The sequence below is a fragment of the Miniopterus schreibersii genome (genome assembly GCF_964146895.1).
Source record: "Miniopterus schreibersii genome assembly, chromosome: 10".
NCBI classification, from domain to species: Eukaryota; Metazoa; Chordata; class Mammalia; order Chiroptera; family Miniopteridae; genus Miniopterus; species Miniopterus schreibersii.
This window is the reverse complement of record NC_138110.1, coordinates 43,420,376-43,438,019: the sequence shown is the minus strand read 5'-3', so window position 1 is coordinate 43,438,019 and position 17,644 is coordinate 43,420,376. Positions and strand designations below refer to the sequence as shown.

Sequence of the window (17,644 nt, the reverse complement as noted above, 5' to 3'; positions counted from 1 at the left end):
TAGGACATGAAAAGAGAATGTACCTGAACAAGCGTGTTCCATGATTTCTTGAAATCACCCATGCCAACATATGATTCTCATGGGTGTGTAAATATGATTAAGTGGCACATAAAAGTAAATGACTTATTTTGCTTCGAAAATAGATCCAGGCAGTCTCACTTTATTTTATTTTAAATATCAGCAATTTGCTTTACATAAGATGTAGCATGAAGCAGTCATCACTTTGTGCCATTTATGCCATGGAAAAGTAAAAACCACAGAGAAAACTAGGACTCTCATAGTCTGAATCTCTAAGAAGCCAGCACTCTGACCCAAAGGTGCTGCAGAAGGGCTGAGGCCAAGACCCAGCGCTGAAGCAGGTGGATGGCTGTCTTCATTTTCCACAGTGGAAGCTTTTAGGAACCACCTTAATAAGCAACAGGAAAGATTACGTCTTAACTTTATTCTCCATCTTCAAAAAGTAACATAGAGGGTACTCATTTTTTAAAGAAAATGAAACTGCATTACTAAAAATAGTTATTAAACAACTGATCCCCTATTCCTTTGAGAGGAGGCATGTTTCCCAGCTACGCTTGCCCCAGGTGGCTGGGTGGCCTTTGCCACTGCGGGAACAATTGTCCGCCTGCGGAAGTCAGCTCATAATTTCTACGTTATTCTCAGTTGAATGAGATTTGTGCGGGGTCTTGTTTAAAACACAACGTTTAACGTCACATGTGAGTGCTAGGAAAAGACATACTTGTATAATACCAAAAAGAGACACTTCTAAATTCCAGTATATCGTGATGTAATTTTATTTGTGCCTTTTCTCACCCTTTGTGTCTATAGTTACCAAGTCAAGATTAGATCACCACCACAAAGCAGGTCCGGTAATTTCCATGCTTATCAGGTCACTTGGCAAAACACAGGTATGTGTGTGTACACATACACACGCAGACACACACGCACAGTGTCGCGGAGAGCAACAGAAGTCTAATTATCTTCAGGCTCCATGTGACCGCAACTTGAACTCCTGGCTGCACAGCGGTTTCAGCGCTGTGCCCAGGTCCTTTTGGGGGCTTGCTGCTTTCCTTCTTCCTGTCACATCGCAGCCCTCTCCCACCTGCAGAGGAGACTGGCTGTGGTCCTTCAGGCTGCCAGGGCCAGAGCCTCACTTTCCCGCAGAGGCCTGAGCTCACTGGGAAGCACATTTGTGAGGATGCCTGCCTTTAATTCTCTTCAGAGCTCAAACCAGGGGAGTTAAACATACCATTTATCTGCTAAGAAAAACCAGAAGGCTGGGAGTTTATATCTGTCTATTATTCATGGGCCACAAATAATACAGAGTAAACACTTGTAAGCCATATTACCAGAAAACACATTATTTTTGCTTGTTAGCTTGTTGAAACCACTTATTGGAGTTTAAGTTCCATTTACATCGTAGATAAAGGAGCCAAAGTAAGAATTTTCAAAGGAATCTCAATTCTTTGGGGAGAGTCAGACTTCCTAAAATGCTAATTGTTGAATTCCCTAATTGGAACTGCTTGTCACATAGGAGTGGGGCCAGAAACTTCTTTATTTGAAACTCACCCATTTGGGATGTAATTGACTAACCAAGGAAAGGTAATGCTGGAGGTTTCTTTTTACATACCAGAATTTGGATTCATTTTTGTTTTTACTCCAACTGAACCACAGTAAAAGATCTGTTAGCTGGAGATCAGGAGAAGTTATTGAAAGTCTTGATTTTAAGTTAGTAGAGTTATATTTGCTCGCAAAACCCTAAACTTTCTAGAGCTATTAATCAAAGCAAAATTTTTCAATCATGTGAAATGTAGACTTTGAGATTGCCCACAAATATCTTTGTTCTCACTTTTTTAAAAGTCAGATTTGATGGTATGAGGGGAAGTGGTAGCCATTCGTGGTGGTGTTGGCATGCAGCTTGAGTGCTTTAAAACTCATGAACAACCCTAGTGCTGAAATTCTTGTTTACAATTTTATATTGATACCCATAGAAAATTAACTAATTGCAGTTTTCTTTTTGTCCTTTTGCACCTCTGTTTGCTGCTTTCTGTCTCTCTCTGTCTCTTTCACATCAGTCACCTGGGTTTGGCACTGACTCATGTCCCCTGTCCCTGCCATCAGCCCATTGTCCCGCCGCATCTCCCACAGGGCTCCGTAGGAGGTGTAAGGAGAATGACCACCAGCCTCCAGGTTTCAAGCCGTCTAAAGACACCGTGCCCGTGCACGGAGAGCCCTCCGTGGACTCTGACGGCAAAGGGAAGCCGTACCTAGGGGACCAAGATGTGGCTTTTAGCTACAAACAGCAACCTGGCAAAGGGGCCACTCTGTTCTCCTTCTCCTTGCAGCTCCCTGAGTCATTCCCTTCTCTTCTAGATGATGACGGGTACCTCTCCTTCCCCAGCCTGTCCGAAAGCAGCCTCCTCCCCCAGAGCTTGCAGCATTACCTCCCCATTCGCTCACCCTCCCTCGTGCCCTGTTTCCTCTTCATCTTTTTCTTTCTGCTCTCCGCCTCCTTCTCAGTGCCATATGCCCTTACTCTCTCCTTCCCTCTGGCTCTGTGCCTCTGCTACCTGGAGCCCAAGGCGGCCTCCTTGACTGCCTCACTAGACAATGACCCGAGTGACAGTTCAGAGGAAGAGGTGTGTACCTCGGCATAGAACACACTTCCCTGTCGTGGTCGGGGCTTTGGTCCGAAACAGGGTTAGATGGCTGCTGCGATAGTGGTCCTACTTTCAGAGCCTCATTTATTGTCTGTGCCAATCTGTGAAGAGAGTTTTGTGTGTTGGGGGAAACAACCCGGCCCCAGGGTTAGGCACAACACCATGTGGATGTGGCAGTCCGAGCCCAGGCCGGAATCACGCTGCTGCCCACTGAATTACACGGGTGGGGAAGGACTCAGCAAGAAGGCAATTCCAAATAATGCGGTAGCTACGTAACAACCAGGGTTAAGTTAAAGGTTTTGTTCAGTTACATTTAATAAAGTAGATGACACGCAAGGCAGATACATAACCTTTGACTAGATTTATGGAGTGTTACTAAAATGTACAGCTGGTTCTCAAATAACGTTATTTCATTCAACATCTTTTCATTATAACATTGATGAGCTGCCATAGGAACTTAACTCGTTTACATCAATTAGTGTATGGTGAAGTTGGTTTCACTATATGTCATTTGCTTAAAGCCACAGACTATTGACAACATTGAGGACTTACTGTCTCCTGATTTCATGATACATAGTGATGATATGGCCTAGATCCATGATTTTCAACCTTTTTCATCTCATGGCACACATAAACTAATTACTAAAATTCTGCAGCACACCAAAAACCATATTCTGTTTTTTGCTGATCTGACAAAAAATAGGTATAATTTTGATTTATTCACATGGGACAGCTATTGTGTTGGCTGTTGTCATTTTTTTATTTGACAGTCTAAGAGAAAAGAGGTTAGTGCCCCTGACTAAGTAGTCAGGTATTGCATGTTTTAAGAATTCTTGCAGCACACTGGTGGAAAATTGCTGCTCTAGATAAATGCTACTCAAGGTGAGGTGGGAGAGACCACCACCATAGGGGATATATCATCATCATCATCATCATCATCATCTGGGGAGCTTTACAAAAGTGTGAATGCCTCTCATCCCTGGAGATTATGAAATGTCCCCACCACTGTCTTCATTGTCATTGCCAGGCTGTCATTGTTACTCACAGAGATGAGCAGATCCCATGGGTGTTTTGGTTCAGAAAGGTTTGAGCAGTTTAAAACGCCCACATAACATCATTCATTGGCAGGGCCAGAAACCAGACCAGAAAGAGCTGCCATTGAAAACACCAGTTTTCAAGCACAGTCAGGAAAAGACTCACTTAAGATTTCTATACATTATAAAAACAGCTAAAATTTCATCAATACTGGCAATGCCAACCCATACATTGGACGATTCTTTCAAATCCAGCATGAGCCAAAACCCCCACACACATTTGGACAGTCTGGAAAGCCAAGGAAGTTGGATGGGCCTTTATGGCTTTCATCCAGGCAATTGTTTAGTGGGGAAAGGACTTGAGCCTTCAGCCTCCATGCATGAAGCCGTACCGCCTGTCTGTTTCCTGTCCCTCATCCAAGCCATTGAGCGAGCTGACGTTGGAGCCAGAAGTTTTCCCTCTTAATTGCTCTCCTTTCCCACCACTCCATAGCTGTATGAACAACCCAGCAGTTTCCCTTTCTACAGGCTTCAGACAGAGCGCAGGGAAAAAACAGAAGCTGCCAACAGAGGCACCTGGCTGCCACCTACCCTCCTGCCCACACCTCCCCCAGGCCCCTCTAGCTCTTCTGTTCCCACAAAAGAAGGGTTTTTTGTGGCAGGAGACAAGCCAAGTACTCCTAGCATTAAAAAAAATTTACAAAGTCAAAGCAACATTATAAAAAGAAAAGAAAGTCTTCTCAGTTTTTGCTCAGCTAGAAATCATGTGAGCTGCACCTGTGAGTATATAGTATTGACAGGGTGTGTAGGTATCTATATCTAGCCCAGACCATTGTGACCATTTCTTTGCAGCAGAAGGAAAAAAAAAAGGGAATGGTTTCCTAGATGTTTCAAATAAAAGTTTAAGTTTTTCAATTTGATATTGCCTAAGAGCCCTTTTCAAGGATCTTGGGTCATATATGACTTAGCTCCAAGTATATATATATAACTATTTTCATACATGGAAAATATTTTAAGAGGAAACTAGTTTTAATCTTAGACTTTAATAACACTCTTTCTCACAGTGGCAATATTAGCAAATAATATGAGACTAGAGTATACAACAGTGAAGATCACAATTTTATCTACAAAGACTGTAGCTTAATTCTAACCTGGACATGTATTTTTCCTTTAGCAATGGAGTTAGTCATCAGACTAATATAAAGCAAAAAGATTGCCATTTTATGCTTTCTGAATTCTAAATAACTGAACTTACATGTAGCAAACCACACAGATCTTGTGCCTAATCCAGGGTATACATCTTGTTGTAATCAATGCATGAGAATGTTAAACTTGGGCATGTCTGCATTACATCGGCAAAACAAATCACAGCAGTATTTGTTGCAAGCTAGTTGCCGCGGGACTGGAGCTTCCCAGTACGTGACTCCTTGTTGCAAACCTCGCAGACCGTGGAGCAGCTCTGGCCGCTGCAGCTCCCCTGCCCATCCTCTGCAGCCTCGGTCAGCCACGGCAGCTCTCCTGACACAAGACTTCGTATTTGGCCATCTGTTCAATGTCGTCTCTTAACGCCAAGCGTTCAGAGCTGTGCACTCTAGTTCAAGCTGAGCTAGAGAACTCATATGTAGGTCATTCAGTTTAAAAAAAAAAGGTCATTTGTTTACATGGCCTTTTTCCTTCTCCAGGCCTCAAGCACTTTGGCAGCTAAGCTGGGTGACAGCATAACATACAGTTCAGCGCCGTGACTTTCATTTTGCAAAATAACTGATGGCCATAATTCTTTTTAAATATTTTATCATGACTGCTTACATTTTCACCTGGCTTAATTACTTCCAGCCTTTCTCCAGAGTGAAACCCAATGCAGAAAGGCCTAATCATTGCAAACATAAAGCTGTTTGTTGGCCAGGGATTTTTTTTGTACTTTCAGAATGGTCAAATAAGAAGGGGGAGTATATCAGATTGCCTATCAAGAAACGTAAGATGAATGTAGCTCACCATGCCATAAAATGTAATTACATGTGACTTTCCTAGGAATTTTTTGATAATGCAAAAAACAGAAAGATAAAATCAAATCTGGAGGAAAAAATTGATCACTTGATTTTAACATTTTAAATTGTGAAAACAGTATTATATGATAGTTCATGACATGCTATACATTTTGCAGTTTTGTATAGTGATAGTATATTATAAAAATAACAGTTGCTCTAAAAGCTGTTTTATTCAGCCTTGATAACTTCATTTATTGACCAGGCACTCTGTTTTTTGAATGGCTGACTGACTAGGTGCTAAGTAGGAATTTGATGGAGTTTAGAATGGCCTAAGCTAGTGTTTGTTTGTGTATAGCTAGGAAAAATAGTAGTAATAAATATGTAATATTATATTAACAGCAATCTACTGCAACTGTTATAGGTATTTTTAGTTCTGTGTGTGTTAATCATCGTATAAAGCACTTAGTGTCCATTACTTGGTATGGTTAGGATTATTTTCACCACTTTACTAGAAGGAAGTTGGGATTAAAACATGAAGCATATGCAATGTGTCACAGATTTGAATAGGAAGGATTTGAGCTCATGTCAGTCTGACAGCAGACCCCTCACACTTCACCATGACTGTAACCTAAAGCCAAGATGCTTGGAAAGTTCCTGATATAAATTTTAAAGCCATAGGGAAATAATGTGTAGGGAGGAGAAATACGTTCAAGAACTTTTGACATCTTTGACACAATTAGTTAGTATACTGAGCACAAGTAATTCTCCCGTGTTCTTGAAAGTTTAAGATTTTTTAAAAAATATATCGTTATTGATTTCAGAGAGGAAAGGAGAGGGAGAGAGAGAGATAGAAACATCAATGATGAGCGAGTCATTGATCGACTGCCTCCTGCACGCCCCCTGACTGGGGATCGAGCCTGCAACCCAGGCATGTGCCCTGACTGGGAATCGAACCCCAATCGCCTGGATCCTAGGTCGACGCTCAACAGCTGATCCATGCCCCGGCCGGGTGAAAGTTTAAGATTTTTAGTTATTCTGTCCCCTTGAACCTATCTGTCTCTTCCCAGTTCAGATCGGCCTTTCTCTAGACGGTCAGTGGGTGAAGCCATGGTAATGCCATGACCAAGAAAATTAATAGCCACCCACCCCCAGGTGTTGCTAAGGTGGTCAGGTCATGAAAATGTATCAACACACTTTCTTTACCAACCTACTGAAAATTATTTCCCACTTAAACATGGTAGCAAGTGGCCAGAAAAGTGACCTCAGGTGTACCATTGCACAAATTCCAACTCCTTTTCTTTTAGGACTATATAAAATGGAAGTTTGGGTTAGTGCCAAGAGATCAGCCTAGCCAGAGTTATGTGAGCTTAAACAACACTGTCCTCCACTTGTCCCTTCCTGATATTCCTGGTTTTGGGGAATGAGAGATTATCTTAAGAGGCAGATTCACAACCTTAGAGCCCCCAGTTTTGATTTTTGCTTTCAAAATATTAATCACACATCTTTGCTCAAGAGAATTTAATAATACTTAGTTGATATTTGTAGAAGGAAAGTCAGTTAATATTGTATTAGGGCATTTAGATGTCCCAGTTTCAATGGCTATGGCTCTGCTCTCCTCCAGGGAAAATAGTTTTTGTTTTAAATCATAAACCTCTGAAACATTAAAAACCAGTCCTGAAATTACTAATGTAAATTCTCCCCTGAAAACCTAGGTTCTGACAATGCTGTGCTTTGTTTTATTTGTTTCCAAGTAGATGTTTCTCTCTCTTATTTTTTAAAAGTATTATTATTTGCTTAATTTGAATGGGATTTTTTTTGGAATGAGATGTTTCAACATATACTTTGATATACCTCTTTATATGGGAGGGTGGGGCAAAATAAACACATCACATAGTCTTAAAAATGTCTACTTAGCAAAACTACTTGAAAATTAGTTACATTTTTCATACATAAAACATATGCCTGTAAGTCACTGGCATGTGCTTTTTATAATTAATTGGTAATGCAGACAGCCTAGTGGTCATAAATGGATGTAAATTATCAAAATGGTATAAATGAGGGGCTGAAAGTCCAGTGACTGTTATAGTAGCTTTTTATTTAAATTTACCTTTCAGATGTCTGAAATATTCTAGAATAAAAAGCATATATAAACATTGAATTTATTTGCATTAAGTATTTTTAGGAGATCTTTCCTGGGTTTTAGTTAAAAGGGGGGGAAAGAATGACAAATTGATTTTCCCGGGATCTAAAACCAGACAGGTCAGCTTGGCTAGCGCAGTGTCTGCGGTTCCCGCAGGCTGTGTGCCTCTGGTCTTCCTCTGAGTGGCTCTGCTGGTGAAACCTAGCTCTGGCCTTCCTTTTGCTTTTGCTTGACCCTGCATTCTTGTGGGAAGGGAGTGTCATTCAGATCACAGAGAAACAGAGTGGACTGTTTGGCCTGCGCTGGGCGCCATTAACCAGATGGGTTTGTTTTCTATTCCTGCCTTCCTCCTGGAACCTGATCACTCCTGTGATCAATAGACGGACAGCGAGCGCACAGACACAGCGGCCGATGGGGAAACCACCGCCACAGAGGTTGGTATGATAGCTGAGGGTGGTGGCTCTGCATTTAGGAACTTTGCATATTAGCTTTTAGAGTGGAGAGAAATTCTAACCGTAACAGTAGGGGTTAAATCTTTTCTATTGCCTCGACCAGTGGTTCCAAACATCTGGCCTGCATCAGAATCCTCTGGAGGGTCCCATCTCATGGTTCTCATTCAGAAGAAGGTCTGGGGTGGGAATGGAGAATTTGCCTCTCTAACAAGTCCCCAGATGTTGAATCTGTCCATTTTAGTTAGAAGCACATTTTGAGAACCATTTGGCTAAACTGATAATACTTGTTTTTAATATATTCCCTTATCCCAAATGAGAGGCTGTTTATGTATCAAAGCCATGATGCATGGGGAGGAGCATCACAATTAATTTAATTAGCTTATTGACTGGGTACAGATATGTATTTAAATCCCAAATGGTCAAATAATACTTGTTAAAATAATAATGCTTCTTTTAATCCATTTTTGTAGACTGGATGTAGCACAGGTCACTCAAAATAAATGAGTTGTCTAAGGAAGAGAAAATTAACAAATAACTGTTAGTACTTTATTGAAAACATAATATAGAACAGTGATAGGAACGATACTGTGCTATTATGTATCCTTTATTAAATCTTTAGGATGCATTAAATGTGTGTTTGTGTGTGTGGCTTACGTTGTTTTTCACATCATCTCTACCAGTAACTAATTAAAATTTCTGTAAGACCAATATTTATCTATAGCAATGGAAGTCAAGATGTTCATTTCCTACAGTGCTAGCAGAATTTATTTTTCACTTTGCGATAATTTTACTTTAGGTTATTTTTTTACAGCATTCAATATTAAATACCTAGTTCGGTATTTAGAAAGAACTAAATATTGTAAGTAGTATCTGTAAATCATTTAATTAAAAATATCTTCAGAAAAGCATTTCTAAATGGAGTTTAATATTATTGAGTATCTTCCTTTGGAAATGCCAGGGTTCAATTCAAAGCTTAGAAATCACAATTTTTTTAAGTTAAAAGTAATATTGTAAAACTATTTTTCAAATTCTTTGAAGTAATCCTATGTAAATTTATTAAAAGTTAATAATTTTCTATGACAAAATGTAACAAAGTACATTTTGATTTTATAAGATTAGTTACAAATAGCTACACGTTAATGTTTAATAAATTTCATTGTAATCCTAAGTGCTATAAATGAAAAATATTTTAATAATACTTTAAGTTTATATAGCAGTTTAAAATTTGGTTGTATAACATCTGAAGCATGAAAAAATACATGAACATAGGTAGACTGTGAGGCTTAAAAATAAATGAAAAGCTGTGAACCCACCACACACTTAAGAATTAGCACATCATCCCCACTATGTTAGAGTTAACTGTGCCCTCTCTAGCACCTTTTAAACAATTACCCTTTTCTTTCAGGAACCAGCATAATAGTATAGTGCAGGGTGGGGCATGCTGGGCGGGCAGTCTTGTCCCCTTTGGCAGATAAGGGAACTGAGACCCAGATAGACTGATTTGCTTACAGCCACTTGCTCCAGCATTGCCCTTGTCTCTCCTGCAGTTTTACTCTGGGCCTTCTCTGTAGCACAGGCCAGAAAGCCCAGGCCCTGGGTGCACATGCGGTTTGGCCTAATTACCTAGTTTTTGGTACTTAGAATTAGACACGTCCTTGAAATTAGAGTGGAAGGAGAAATGGATAACAGAGTTGCATTTAGGTAAATTTTTTGTATTTTTTAAAAACTCAAAAATTGTGCTATCTACATTTTAAAAGTAACGATTGATGGTAGTTGATTTTTATAGAAATTTTCTTTCTTCTTATCTTTTTCCTGCCATCCCAAATTGGTTTTTAAGTATATGGGTTCCAGAAATTACAGGTTCCAAGAAATTTTTAAATGTGAGAACCTCTGTGTTAAATTTTTTGAGCCTCAGTTCTCTGGCCTACAAACGGGATAACAATAGCTAACCTCATAGCATTATTATGAGGATTCATACACTATAAGGGAGCTCTCATTATTGGGAAATCATAGCCATTCTTATAAATTTTCATTTTAATGGGGCTCCCCACACTTCCTGAACCATTTCTAACATCCATTAAGGACAGCCCTCTAAGCGCTTGCTGCCACCTCCCAGGCATGTGTGCACACTCCTCGCACTTGGAAGTCTGCAGGTTAAAGAGGCGAAGACCCACTGAGCACTGGATCTTATACTCCTGTCTTCTTATTAAGCTTTATAATTTGTGTGTGAGAATGTTGTGGTTTGCGTAGAGGAAGGAAATAGCATTTGTAAGCAAAAGCAAACTAGTGCCACCTTTTAGGAAGTTCATATAGACGATAGCTCTTTAGTCTCAGAGTCACGTGCATGGTAAGACTTTATTTCCCACTCTTTTCTGATGCTGGCAGTCGGACCAGGAGGAAGATGCAGAGCTCAAGGCACAGGTAGAAAATGAAAATAAAACAATAGCAAAAAACAGTGTGCGATAAGCCATTGTTCGTGCGTGGTGTTCAAGTCTTCCAGCATGCTCCATAGCCGGGTGCCATGTACTTGGTGCCGCGTGGAGGACAGATGTGTCCAGTGATGCCATGTCCCTTACCTTTCCCTTTCTTCTCCACTTTTTTCAGAATAGTCTGATTAAGCGAATAAAGGGTGGAAATGTGTATGTCAAACATAGTAATCTTATGTTAGAGGTTGGTATGAGTATATACCAGTGCATGTTCATGTGTGTTATTTCTCTCCGTGGTATACCTGTGAGCTCATACCATGATGCATGAACTGGGTGCTCTCCCCTGTGAATACGTGGGGTGACTTCTCACTTTCTCTGACTTCCTTCCTCTCTCTTTTCCTGTGTGTGTATTTATGTTAATTCTCTCTGGTTACATGTGAATTACACGCTTTACAGTTTACCTTTTAAAACTTAATTTTTGTGCTTGCGTGAACTAGATTCCCCTCCCCTCCTTTTCCTTGGAAATATGACATTTTCACCAGAGTGTTTGTGGTAGTGTCATGAGCCGTGATCAAAACTTTTGTTTTGACTTCTAATGAAATTAACATTACTTTAAAAAAGAGAGTGAGTGAGAGAGCAAAAAAGGGAAATAAATGTAAAATGTTGACTGTTGGATTCTTTATGTTCTGAATATAGGAGCTAGATAAAGCTCAAGATGACCTGATGAAACATCAAACCAATATTAGTGAGCTGAAAAGAACCTTTTTAGAAACCTCCACAGACACTGCCATCATGAATGAATGGGAAAAGAGGCTTTCTACCTCCCCAGTGCGACTAGCCGCCAGGCAGGAGGATGCACCCATGATAGAACCACTTGTACCTGAAGAGGTCGGTATTCAGGCTGTTGGTTGCAATTGTCTTCTATTCACTAGACTCACTTCTCTACAGGGTCTGCACCGGGGGAGAGGATCTGGCAAGCTTCTGAGTAGAGAGTCTCACCATTTCTCTATGTGTAACCTGAGCTGGCATACTCAGTGCTTCAAAGAAAAGCTGCAAAGTAAAATGATGAGAGGCTAAGGAGTGAGTTAGTCACATCAGATGGTACTTAGCGTGAACAAGGAGCCATGGGGAATTACCATGCCCGTCGGCTCATTCTAACTGTTAAACCTAGACTCACAGCCGAGAGAAACTGACGTACTATCTTAATGAACTGCCAGTTTTCTGAATATGCCTCTTCTGCTGCATTAAGAAATGCCGTGAAAACTCACGTATGCTTCTCACCAATTGCAAGATGAGGCCTATGGAGGTTGCCCAGTGTTTGACTAAATGGTGACCTGAAGTTGATACAATTTCAGGACATACTTTATTCTGGGAATGCTACACCAGCCTTTTACTGGTATGATCAGTATTTTATTTTTATTTATAACTGATTTTATACATATAACTGGTATTTTAAGTGATATATAACCAGTTCTTATTTGATTTTTAATAGAGAAAGTAAGGCCAGAATATCTTTTTAAGTGAGACACTTCCATATAGGAAAGCTCTCTCTAAGTTACAGACAGAGCGTGGAGAGGGTTCAGCTGGTGTGACTTCAGTGCTCCCATCGTGGGACCCACAAATAGCAGTGGTACTGACCTGACTGCCGACTATTAGGCATCATCTGTCTTTCAAAGAAGTCGTTTTTAAAAGCTGCATCTTTCTAGCATCATGATGATTTATTTCTTATAAGACTCCGTTATTGTGAGATATTTGTCCAGGAAGTTGAAACACAACAGAAGAAAATTAAAACTTAGGCCTTTATGGGAGAAAAAATTTTTAAACAGTAGTCTATTTGCAATGCTTAGGTCCCTGCAGTGAAAAAAGAATGTAATTACACTCATTGTGGTCATTTTTAAAACTTCCTTTGAGAGCTGTTTATCAAAAGTGACCACAGTCACTATACTATCTTCATGACCATTCCAATCCCAGCGAAAAAGTGACCGGGCATATATCTATTTGAATTACTTCAAAAAGAGCCCTTTTATCCAGAATAAATGGAAAGTACTATTACCAAAGTATTCCTTTAGCATTAAACACCAATTTCAATCAGGTTATTTGAGTTTCAAGAGACAAAATTGTCATATTCCAGTTGATTTAGATGTTATAGTCCCTGCATTAGTAAGAATGCCACTTGTTAATTATGATTGCATAAAATTTCATTGTAATTGGTCAGGTTTGGCTTACTGTATGTCTGCTGTCTCTGTTAGAAATAAGATCATTTTGGCTCTGAGGATGGCAGACATTGGATTAAGTTACAAAAAACAAAGAATAGCCACCCAAACTGAAACAAACCAAAAAAGCCATGCCTCTTAGCAATTTGTTAGTTAGGAGCAGGGTAGATAGTAGCCACTCTAAAGTTTATTTTAGGTGGACACTTAGAGAAGTAAAAGGTTGGCGCTAATAAACAAGGGACCTTAAAATTTTTTTTCACTTATAAAATCCTCTTATTCTTAGAGAATGACGATGAGCCCAAGAAACATTAATAACTTGAAAAGGATACTTTGAACATAGGGAATTTCCCTGGATGTTAATGCCTTTCCTATGTTAGTGCAGAGAAGCTGTAGTGAGTCCAAGAAAGGATTTTTTTTTTTTTTTTTTTAATGATTGAAAGATGGAAACATGTCCTCTGCAGAAGAATAAAGCATCATTTAGACTGGAGAAGACCAAAGGCTGGCTTAGTAACTGCTTTCAAGTGTCTCCTAAGCTGTTAAGCAGGGGCTCTGCTCTGCCCCAGTGCTCCACTGCTACCACGAATAGAGGGAATTGTAGAAAGACTTGGTTAGCTGTAAATACAAGGCTGATTAACCCTGGTTATCAAAGGCTCTCAGAAAGAGCAGCCTTAAGGAGCTTTAAGGCCCAGAGGAAGAGAGGGCCTTTTTGGATAGGTCAGAGCTCTGGTGTTTCCCTTGACCTTGGGGCTGGACAGTGTGGCCTAGGGGCTCCCTTCTAACCCTTGTCCAGGACCCTTGATGACATCCAAGTTTATTCTCCATTCGAGGGCCCTAAGAACAATCCAAAAAGTTTGTATGCTCTAAGTTCTTGCCAATTTCTATGTTAGGACCGTGGCTTTTGTTATTTGTTTTGTGAAAAGTGCAAAAGATAATCCTATCCTCCCAGCTATGCACATAGAAAGCATGTTCATTTACAAACATGTAACCAAAAGATTTCCATTTTAGGAGGGAGGTATTTTTCTAAGTAAATTACTAATTTGATACCATCCTATTATTTCATATGTCTTTCTTTAAGTAAACAGTAATTGACCAGTTTAGAAAGAAGTCCAGTTATTCCTAAAAGGAAATAATTAAATTTAAATTGTAAAAGTGACATTCTAAATAAAGCAATACTGTTTGTGTCAGAGGGTGAAGAAACTTTGATTCAGTGACCCCAAGCTAGTTGTATTTTTTTGGTAATCTTGGTTATAAAATGTCGTGGAAAAAAATCTAATTACGGCTGATTTTTAATGTGACCATCTTTTTTCTTTATCTGTGGTGTGTTTGACTCCTAAGTAAATATATATATTCTTTTCATCCTCACCCAAAGATATGTTTTCATTGTTGTTTTTTTTAGAGAGAGAGAAACATCAATGTGAGAGAGAAACATTGATCAGTTGCCTCCAGTATGCCCCCCAACCAGAGACCTAACCCACACGCTAGGTATGTGCGCTGACCAGGAATTGACTGCACACCCTTTTTGGTGCATGGGACTCTGCTTCAACCAGCTGAGCCACCCAGCCAGGGCAGTAAATGTATTTCTAGAAAATACTACCAATCTATGATTAGAAGAAAATTAAGAGTTAGAAATACAAATAATGAGCTAGTAATGGTGATGATACTCTAAGAATATTATGTATGTTTCCTATAAAATGAGAATTTTATTGCCAGCAGTTTCAAATATTTGAGTTATTAGCAAGGATATGCCCCAAAGCAGCAGATAATATCAGTCCTCATTAATAGACAAACCCACACACAGCGTCCACAGACCATAGGAAGGGTGGGTGTGTGGTATGTGAAGAGTTCCAGGTACATCTTCTGTCCACAAGTACTTCCCATGTCACCTCCTCTGATGCACCCGAGCCGAGTCCACATTAGAGGCATATTCCCTCGTGGTTACTTGAATATTAAGAGTTTCCGAATTCCAGCCGACATGCGGTACCCATCAGCACTGACACAGGGCCAGTGTTGTCTTTTTTAACGTGGCTGGTTTTACAGCTATGTCAGCGTAGTGCAGCCCGGCCGCCTCATTCACAGGTTCCACGTGTGCCTTTGCTCACTCACTGACATGTTTTGCGGCCCTAACATCAGCATTCACAGCGCTTCCACAGCCGTTGGCAGGCAGGCTGAGGGGTGAGAACGTCAGTGGCTCGGGGCACACGCGCCCACCGAGGCTGAAAGGCAGCGTCCTGCCTTCTCGTTTTCTCTCTCATACTGTAAACGAGTGTCCTTTTCATGACCTATTTAGTGCCACCTTTTTGCTTTTTTGTGTTTTTGCTGGTGATTTTGCTGTTTAAAGTGGCCCCCACTAATGGCATCGTGCTGAGTGCAGTCTAACGTTCAGCCAAGTGCGAGAGGGCTGCAGTGTGCCTGTGGGAAACGACATGTGTCAGGGAAGCTTCCTTCAGGAATAGTGTTGACCGTGAGTTCATGGTAATGGATCAGTAACATACAGGGTGTCCCCCAAAAATGTATACACACAGTGTCTGTAGATTCTATTACATTTTGAAAATGAAGTGTATTTTAATAAACACTGCCTTTGTAATTATTTAAAGTATGTATACATTTTTTGGGACACCTTGTATATTAGATATAAGGGTCTTTAAAGAGAAACTCATATAAAACAAGGTCATGTATCGATGTGACCAGAGGCTCACAGCAACCTAATCCTGTACTTCCCCAGTGGGGCAGAGTTTCAGCGTTCACTAGTTCATTGTTCATAGTGGCTTCATAGAACATAACTACCATGATTAACTAGAATCGATTCTATTTGTGCATTTTTCTGCTTTCTGGTCCAGTTCTACTTTTGCCAGTCAGGTCTTAGATGGACCTCAAATTGGACAGCAAAATCCATTCACCAGGGATCATCTATTTATGATTAGGAAGAATTATCTCCATCCTCTGAATCTGACTTCTGCGATTTTCTATCCAGGCCTTGGGGTGCAACTCTAGGTGCATATTAAAATTATCTATGGGAAAATTTTAAATACTGTTGTATACCCCACACATCACTATTATTTAAAAGCTCGCTACATAATTCTAATGCACAGCTCAGTTTGAAAACCCCCGGCCCAGGTAGAAGTGAGTCACAGCTCTGTAGAAACCCTTAATTCCCCCAGGAGTGAGTACACCTCTGGATTTTTCCTGCCAGCACAGGGCCTTGTTTCCCAATCATGATACAGAGATGAACTTTTAAGTAACTAAAAAAAAAGATTGGAGGATACATCTGAGACTATTCTAACTCGTTATATGAGTAAATGTTTCAGTTATCAACTTTTCTTTATCAGTACCTCTTCTCTGGTAGCTGAACTAACTGGATTGGGGTTGACTATATGTAAGATTAATTTTACATATTAATTTTAAAATCGAGGCCTTTTGTTACCCTTTCTGTTATTGGACATACCCATTTCTGAATGCAGACAGTGTGGACCTTTTCAGTTATAGACACAGACCTTTTTGAAATTAGTTGATGTCATATAACAGGATATGCTGAATACCACTGTTTTCCTCCTGGTTTTGTTTTTTTAAGCTTTCATCTTAGGAAAAATATTTAGTTCAGTGATTATAATGAGAGGCCTAGCAGTGGTATTCTGAAAAGTGCCTATAATTTTGACCTTTCTTTCCCGTTTCTTATTCCTGTTTGAAAAAGAGGCCATGATTGGAAGTAAAACAAACAAAAATCCACATTTAATGATTCCGCATGGTACATTTTGTCTCTTCCAGTACCTTTCTCCAAAATGGAGCAAGATGGGGATTTTTTTTTTTCCTTTGAAAGTGTCTTATTTGTTCCTCATTATATAGCTCTCATAAAGTTGTATTGTTTACAGTAGAATTTATTTTAAAAGCTCCATTCTTCCAGAAACTTTGAACTTTCTGTTAATTCATATTCCTTTCTGTCACTAATCTATAGAGTTGCATGCTCTGCACAGAGATAGGGTCAGTAGCTAATGTCTGGCTGCTGAACTTATGCCTATTTAATAATAAAGGAATAAAAAGAAGATAAAAGGAAAAAACTAGTCCTAACATGACATATTTACTTTAACGTTTCTTAATTTGATATGATAAAGATAAGCATGATTTGAAATACTTAATTTTTCATCAAAATATTTTTTCAAATTGACTTTTTAGAAGGCTTCACCATCTTATAGAAGTTCAAATAGAGCTATTACCTTGAGTATATTTCATGTTTATTTGTGGAACGATAAAGAAGTCAGCCGAGGTATAACTGGGTTTATCTGAATCAGTAGCTGATGGAGTGACCCAGGTGTGTTTCTTCACTCTTTATCAAGCAGCACTTACATGGGAAATACAGTCAAGTATTTGTCAGAAACAGAAGTGAGGATTTATTCCTACCTCACTTTTTTTTAAGTCTTAACATTTTCTTTTAATACTCACTTTGATGGTGTTGCCGATGACTGACATATGGACACTTAAATGCCAAGGCACCCTTCATATTGCTCTTGCATGTTCTGTGTTTGTAGCAATGATCAGTGTTTGAGTCATATAGACACCAGAGTTTCAGAAAAACATCTGTTGCTTTTTGGAAATAACTATCCAACTGCGAGATGGTTTCAGACCATTTTACAAATTAATAAACAATAATTTGCTTTAAAAAAAAAAAAAGAATGACTGTTATATGTATAGTACAAAGAACTCTCTTCCTAACTTGCCTTTTTGGGAACTGTCTACTTCCTCTTC

The 17,644-nt window shown here is 39.6% G+C and overlaps 1 protein-coding gene across 38 annotated transcripts in view; it reads left to right on the top strand.

Annotated features, from left to right (window-relative positions):
- The window catches only part of EPB41L3 (erythrocyte membrane protein band 4.1 like 3), a 210,059-nt gene that overhangs the window by 183,502 nt on the left and 8,913 nt on the right, over positions 1–17,644 (top strand). For 14 of the 38 annotated variants that reach the window (XM_081149587.1, XM_081149600.1, XM_081149590.1 and 11 more), the window contains exons 13-14: positions 8,197–8,250; positions 11,391–11,582. The exons of 2 other annotated variants lie outside the window; for them this stretch is intronic. In XM_081149587.1, the coding sequence (XP_081005713.1) occupies positions 8,197–8,250; positions 11,391–11,582 (246 nt within the window). Of the gene's footprint in view, positions 1–2,072; positions 2,637–8,196; positions 8,251–10,653; positions 10,690–11,390; positions 11,583–17,644 lie in introns of all 38 variants that reach the window. 22 more of the 38 variants (XM_081149584.1, XM_081149601.1, XM_081149599.1 and 19 more) reach the window with 4 other exon arrangements.